Genomic DNA, 7897 nt, shown 5'->3' with positions numbered 1-7897 from the left:
TGGACATTCAGAATATGTCTTGGATTGCTTTAAAATGGGTCTGTAATGCTTATCCTCAATATCTCCCAGGAGTGACTCATTCTAGAGTGACTGCTCTGCATCTAATTGTGGCTTGTGCTAATGGACTCTGTAATTGTGTGAAGGTGTATTTATGATAATGTGTATTGTAAGTTAGCAGACAGCCAGTCTGGGAAACGTAAAGGTCATGTGTATGAGTCATCAGCTGTAGTTAATTAGCTCATGTAAATTAGGTCAGGTCTCTGAGTCATTTTGTCTGCTTAGAGATGTATTATGAACAATGTGTATTGGGGGCTCGTTGGGTAACGATTATGTGATGTTGTGGGTGGATCCGAGTCATTGTTCAGTATTCTCAAGTGTATAAACAAGGGACTGTTTCCTTCTAATAAAGTCATTCCTGCTTGAACCTCAAACAGAGCTGTGTCTTATTAATGGGCGGAATTATTCTTATGGGTCCAACAAAATCTGAAGGGACAAACATGAAAACTTTGCTCGGACGACAGCCCATCGTACGACAATCGTTTAATCAGCATAGTATGCGTCCGCTAAAAATCAATAGACAAACACCACGCATGATCAGAAACACGAAAATAAACCCGATGGACACAGGGGTCACACGTATTTGACATAATTTCAGATACGTAGCTACGCACACCATAAAGTTTTTTCCAGAATCGTACGAAAAAAATCGTGCTTTTCGTAGTTGTATTTAATATTAGTTTTATACAACAAAATGCGAACGATACGTAGTACGATAATCGGAACGTGTGTACGAGGCATTAGACTGCTCAGAGACTTGGCTTAAAGGCCCCCAGCTGTGAGGACTTGCACTGCTCAGAATCCTGCCTCAGCTGTAAGGCATTGGACTGTCCAACACTCACAGATGTTTATGGAGAAGACTGTCCTCTGATTGCGAAGTACTAATCGTTTTTCGAGAATCCCATGCCCTAACCCATCTCCTGTTAAAATAAGTCATCCCGTAGACTGTGTAAAGCCGTATACACATGATCGGTTTGTCTGATGAAAAAAGACAGATGGACTGTTTTCATCTGACAAACCGATCGTGTGTGGGCCCCATCAGTCTTTTTTCCATCGGTGTAAAAAAATAGAACATGTTTTAAATTTTTCCTATGGATAAAAAACCGATAGGAAATTCCGATCGTCTGTGTGGAACTCCATCGGAAAAAAATCTACGCATGCTCAGAATGAAGTCAACGCATGCTCGGAAGCATTGAACTTTTTTTTCGGCTCATCGTAGTGTTTTACGTTACCGCGTTTTGGCACGGTCGGAATTTAGTCTGATAGTGTGTATGCAAGACTGATGAAAGTCAGCTTCATCGGGTATCCGACTAAAAAATCCATCGGATTTGATTCCATCAGAAATCCGATCCTGTGTACACGGCTTTATTGGAGCTGGTGTGAATGAACTGGTGCTTGGGTGACTGGGGCATCTGTACTAAAAGAGAAGAACCAGTTAACACCAGAAGCCCCTACGGGGGTAGCGCCACAAGTACAGAACATGTACAGAACTGTTTTGGGGACTTAATATGTACAGTATGTGAAACTGCAACTACCGGGGCAACTGACCTCCATTTTACTTTCTGTTTTTCTCTTTCATAGAATTATAAGAATAATATTATTATCAATAAACAATGAACCCATTTCTTTATTATCACACAGATTTTATTTTAGTTAAAGAAACAAAATGAAAAAAACAACAGCTTGACAACATTTTAATATTTATAATTCTGGAAGAAACAAAAGAATGAAAAACAAACTGAAAATTGATGCACAAAATATACAATTACTAAGTTTATTAAATATATGGCCTCCTTTACATGGGCCTACTCAGGGGTATACTCGTAAATTCTCCGACAGCTCTCCTCCCACTCTCCACACTACATTCTCCGACAGATCTCCTCCCACCATCCACACTACATTCTCTGACATCTCTCCTCCACCATCCACACTACATTCTCCACAGCTCTCCTCCCCCATCCACACTACATTCTCCGACAGATCTCCTCCACCATCCATACTACATTCTCCGACAGCTCTCCTCCCCCATCCACACTACATTCTCCGACAGATCTCCTCCACCATCCACACTACATTCTCCGACAGATCTCCTCCACCATCCACACTACATTCTCCACAGCTCTCCTCCCCCATCCACACTACATTCTCCGACAGATCTCCTCCCACCATCCACACTACATTCTCCGACAGCTCTCCTCCACCATCCACACTACATTCTCCGACAGCTCTCCTCCACCATCCACACTACATTCTCAGACAGATCTCCTCCACCATCCACACTACATTCTCCGACAGATCTCCTCCCACCATCCACACTACATTCTCCGACAGATCTCCTCCACCATCCACACTACATTCTCCGACAGATCTCCTCCCACCATCCACACTACATTCTCCGACAGATCTCCTCCCACCATCCACACTACATTCTCCGACAGCTCTCCTCCACCATCCACACTACATTCTCAGACAGATCTCCTCCACCATCCACACTACATTCTCCGACAGATCTCCTCCCACCATCCACACTACATTCTCCGACAGATCTCCTCCACCATCCACACTACATTCTCCGACAGCTCTCCTCCACCATCCACACTACATTCTCCGACAGCTCTCCTCCACCATCCACACTACATTCACCGTCATCTCTCCTCCACCATCCACACTACATTTTCAGGCAACTTTTCCATCTTTTTGCAGTAGCTTCTCCTGCCGGCTCCTCTCAATGTGTTTATGAAACCAATAATCTTTGTAATTTTCTATAAGTGTGCTGTTTCCCCATTGACCACCGGTGGCCAATTCTCATGGACTGTCGGTGTAAATATTGGACTTACTCAGTACTGTTTTATACGAGAACCACGTTTCTTTCATTTATTCTTTATGTCTATATATCTGTCAAACCACACCCCTAAAAACGCAAATATTTTTCATATACCCCCCGATGTACTGTGATGAGCATTATACACCCCTTGTCTCTATCTGACCCCCTCCCTAGGAGAATCTGAGGCTCGTGGGGGTAACATGTATTCCCTTGTTATGTCCCATCATCAGAGTATTCACCTGTATGAATTTTCTGGTGTCCAGCAAGGTCTTTTTTGTGAATGAAACATTTACCGCACCCTGAACATGAGTAAGGGTGCTCATCTGTGGGCTTTTTTTGGTTTCTCACAGATTTCCCGCACTCTGAACATGAATAAAGACCCTCCCCTGTGTGAGTTCTCTGGTGTATAACAAGGTCTCTTTTACGAATGAAGGATTTGCCGCAATGTAAACATGGATAAGGACGCCCACCGTGTAGATTCTCGGATATTCAAAAAGTGAAAAATTTCCCGCACTCACCTGTAAGAATTTTCTGTTGTATAAGGAGATGTTCTTTCCTAATTAAACATTTCCCACACATTGAACATAAATAAGGGTGTTCACCCGTGTGTATTCTCTGGTGTGTAATAAGTTTTTCTCTTTGAAGGAAACATTTGCCGCACTCTCTCAACAAGGGAAAGGACGCTCAGTAGTATGAAGTTTTTCTGGTGTTCAACAAGTTGATTGTTTTGCAATTGAAACATTTTCCACACGCTGAACATAAATGAGGACGTTCACTAGTGTGAATTCTATGACATCTACGAAGGTCATTCTTTGCATTGAAAGGTTTCCCTCACTGTAAAGATGAAGAAGGACGTTCACCCGTGTGAACTCTCTGGTGTTTAACAAGGTGTTCTTTTCCAGTGAAAGATTTCCCGCACTCTGTACATGAATAAGGGCGCTCTCCTGTGTGAAGTTTCTGGTGTGTAAAAAGTGCTCCTTTTGTGGTGAAAGATTTCCCGCACTCTGAACATGAATAAGGGCGCTCTCCTGTGTGAACTCTATTGTGTTGATCAAGGTTTCCTTTCCTAGTGAAAGATTTCCCGCACTCTGTACATGAATAAGGGCGCTCTCCTGTGTGAACTCTATTGTGATGATTAAGGTCTCCTTTCCCAGTGAAAGATTTCCCGCACTCTGTACATGAATAAGGGCGCTCTCCTGTGTGAACTCTATTGTGTCGATCAAGGTGTCCTTTCCCAGTGAAAGATTTCCCGCACTCTGTACATGAATAAGGGCGCTCACCTGTGTGAAGTTTCTGGTGTGTAAAAAGTGCTCCTTTTGTGGTGAAAGATTTCCCGCACTCTGAGCATGAATGAGGACCTATATCCGTGTGAACTTTCTGATGGAAAACTAGGGATGTTTTGTAAATGAAACTTTTCTCGCACTCTGAACACGAATAAGGACGCTCACCTGTGTGAAGTTTCTGGTGTAACAAAAGTGTTGCTTGTCTGGTGAAAGATTTCCCGCACTCTGAACACGAATAAGGACGCTCACCTGTGTGAATTCTCTGGTGTCTCAAAAGTGTTCCTTGTCTGGTGAAAGATTTCCCGCACTCTGAACACGAAAAAGGGATCTCACCTGTGTGAATTCTCTGGTGTCCAACAAGGCTTTTTTTGTGGGAGAAACTTTTCCCGCACTCTGAACATGAATAAGGACGCTCACCTGTGTGAGTTCTCTGGTGTTCAGTAAACTGAGCTTTGTGAGAGAAATTTTTCCCGCACTCTGCACATGAAAATGGATGCTCACCTGTGTGATCTCTCTGGTGTACAGCAAGTTGTCCTTTGTCACTAAACCTTTTCCCGCACTCTGAACATGAAAATGGACGCTCTCCTGTGTGAATTCTCTGGTGTACAATAAGTCTTCCTTTATCACGAAAACTTTTCCCGCACTCTGAACATGAAAATGGACGCTCTCCTGTGTGAATTCTCTGGTGTTCAACAAGTACTTGTTTTTGAAAAAAAGATTTCCCGCACTCTGAACATGAAAAAGGACGCTCACCCGTGTGACTTCTCTGGTGTACAATAAGTTGTCCTTTATCACTAAAACCTTTCCCGCACTCTGAACATGAAAAAGGATGCTCACCCGTGTGACTTCTCTGGTGTACAATAAGTTGTCCTTTATCACGAAAACATTTCCCACACTCTGAACATGAATAAGGACGCTCACCTGTGTGAATTCTCTGGTGTACAATAAGTTGTCCTTTATCACGAAAACATTTCCCACACTCTGAACATGAATTAAGATGCACACCTGTGTGGACGCGCTTGTGTCGTACAAGCTGTGCTGCCTGAGTGAAAGATTTCCCGCACTCTGAACACAAATAAGGGCGCTCACCTGTGTGAATTCTCTGGTGTTCAATGAGGCCTTTTTTGTGAGAAAAACGTTTCCCGCACTCTGAACATGAATAAGGACGCTCACCTATGTGAGTTCTCTGGTGTTCCGTAAGCTGAGCTTTGTGAGAGAAATTTTTCCCGCACTCTGCACATGATTTAAGATGCCCACCTGTGTGGACGCGCTTGTGTTGTACAAGGTGTGATGCCCGAGAGAAAGATTTCCCGCACTCTGAACACAAATAAGGGCGCTCACCTGTGTGAATTCTCTGGTGGTTAACAAGTACATCTTTTCGAAAAAAAGATTTCCCGCACTCTGAACATGAAAAAGGACGCTCGCCTGTGTGAATTCTCTGGTGTACAATAAGTCGTCTTTTATCAAGAAAACATTTCCCACACTCTGAACATGCATGAAGAAACCCACCAATGTGACTTTTCTGGTGTGTAACAAGGTGTTGTTTGTAAGCGAAAGATTTCCCGCACTCTGAGCAGGAATAAGAAAACTCACCCGTGTGAACGTTATGGTGTTTAAAAAGTAATGTTTTTGTAATGAAAGATTTCCCGCACTCGGAACAATGGAAGGGACGCTCAGCCGTGTGAATTTTCTGGTGCCTACGAAGGTTTTTGTTTTTAGTGAAAGATTTCCCGCACTCTGAACATGACAATGAACGCTCTCCTGTGTGAACCTTCTTATGGCTTGAAGAAGATGTCTGGGGATTGGATGGATCTGGTGATCTCTCAGCACTGTGAGAACTTGGATGGACATCTGAAGTCATAGTATGGGATTTATCAGAAGGTTCCTCAGGATTAGAAGGATCCATTGATCTTAGATGGACATCTGATGTCATAGTATGGGATTCCTCAGAAGGTTCCTCAGGATTAGAAGGATCTATTGATCTTAGATGGACATCTGATGTCATAGTATGGGATTTATCAGAAGGTTCCTCAGGATTAGAAGGATCCATTGATCTTAGATGGACATCTGATGTCAAAGTATGGGATTCCTCAGAAGGTTCCTCAGGATTGGAAGGATCCATTGATCTTAGATGGACATCTGAGGTCATAGTATGGGATTCCTCAGAAGGTTCCTCAGGATTAGAAGGATCTATTGATCTTAGATGGACATCTGAGGTCATAGTATGGGATTCCTCAGAAGGTTCCTCAGGATTAGAAGGATCTATTGATCTTAGATGGACATCTGATGTCATAGTATGTGATTGATGGACATCTGAAGTCATAGTTTGGGATTTATCAGAAGGTTCCTCAGGATTAGAAGGATCTGATGATCTAACCAAGCAATCAGAGGTGACTTTGGGAGAATATTGTGGAATGTCGGTATCTTCTGCCTTACAATCTGGAGATATAATAAGATGTCCCTCCGATGTATTTATATTCCCGAAACACCGTCCATCTGCTGGAAAGCAATATTTAATAGAAGTCATATCTGTTCTCATACATCTTGTATTCAGAAGTCATAGATCTGTGTGTAGCTTTCAAAACGTTCCCAGAGATCTGGCATTGGATTGGGTGCAATTATAACAGAGAACTACAAATACAAACCAGACCAATGATACAAAACACCCAAATCATACTAAGCAATAGTATTTATGTATTGATGACAAGGTTATGGTGAAGAATGAGGATGAGCTTCGTGTTTGACTGTTCGCCGAATAACGAACGTAACGGGCCGTTCGCGCCAAATTTGAGTGGCGTGTCATGGCCCATAATTCACTGCGGCGTCGCAGTGGATTGCTGGCTGATGATTGGCCAAGCATGCACTATGACCCGCATGCTTGGCCAATCGCATCTTGCAAAAAACGGAGAGCCATAATTGGCCAAAGCCAGGGTGGCTTTGGCCAATTATGGCTCAGGGGGTTTAGTACACGCCTCCCTGACATCCTTGTGTAGTGTATTGCGGTGGTTTCCAGAGACGAGAGACAGAGAGAGAGAGAGTGTAATTTCTGCAGTTAGATAGAGCAGGCAGGCTAGTCAGTTAGAGTTACAGTGTGTAGAGGATATATATGCATCCCAGGTGTTGTATATATATTTATTCACTGTATTGAGTTTAGCTAGATCCGCTCTTCCTACTATACTGACAGACAGGCATGTGATTGTGCTAGCTGCAGTATTTTCAAGTGGTGTACTGTCTGTGTCCTCTGCACAGTGTGCTCCTAAAGCTACGTAAAGCTGGTGTTTCTCATATTAGAGGCAGGGATCTGCTAATATTAATAACACAGGCAGGGATCAGCAGGTATTGTCAGTATTTGTGCAGCTACATCTCCCTGCAGGTCATTAGTATGTCTGGAAGGACTACAAGGAGAGGCAGAGAGTCACGAGCCGATAAAAGAGGGTAAGCAGGCTCTACGTCTAGTGGCAACAGTGCTGGTCGTGGACACGGTGCATCCTCATCAGCACGTGGCCGTGGGACATGCTCGTCCTTATTTTCGGCAGCTGGCCGCGTTGAGCGGCAACATGCTGAAGACTTGGTGGAGTGGATGACCAAGCCGTCCTCATCCTCCTCATCCTCTCCCCTCATCCTCTCTCACCCAGGCTCAGGGTACTTTGTCTGGCAAAGCAGCTGCCAACGTGGCCTCTTCCCTCTGCTTAATGGCATCAGTCACTCCTTCCCTAGTCCGACCATGTCCTGC

General features: G+C 43.8%; 1 protein-coding gene across 3 annotated transcripts; it reads right to left on the bottom strand.

Moving 5' to 3' along the window:
• Positions 1-2681: 2681 nt before the first annotated feature.
• On the bottom strand, positions 2682-6097 carry LOC120909988 (zinc finger protein 850-like). 3 transcript variants are annotated; one of them, XM_040321804.1, is made up of 2 exons: positions 4162-6097; positions 2682-4077 (listed from the first exon to the last, which is right to left on the bottom strand). In XM_040321804.1, the coding sequence occupies exons 1-2, from the start codon at positions 6095-6097 to the stop codon at positions 3713-3715; spliced, it is 2301 nt and encodes a 766-aa protein (XP_040177738.1). In that variant the 3' UTR covers positions 2682-3712. The 3 variants fall into 3 exon arrangements, with proteins under 3 accessions (XP_040177738.1, XP_040177739.1, XP_040177737.1); XM_040321805.1 differs by having other exon boundaries at positions 4330-6097; XM_040321803.1 differs by having other exon boundaries at positions 2682-6097.
• Between the last annotated feature and the right edge of the window lie 1800 nt (positions 6098-7897).

This window comes from Rana temporaria, chromosome 8 (assembly GCF_905171775.1).
Source record: "Rana temporaria chromosome 8, aRanTem1.1, whole genome shotgun sequence".
Classification (NCBI taxonomy): domain Eukaryota; kingdom Metazoa; phylum Chordata; class Amphibia; order Anura; family Ranidae; genus Rana; species Rana temporaria.
Note: the sequence above shows the minus strand (reverse complement) of the source record. Positions and strands in the feature narration are given on the sequence as shown.

Coding starts and splice junctions, on each gene's coding strand:
- LOC120909988 (XM_040321803.1), bottom strand. CDS start 6,097: ATGACATCAGATGTCCATCTAAGATCAATGGATCCTTCTAATCCTGAG.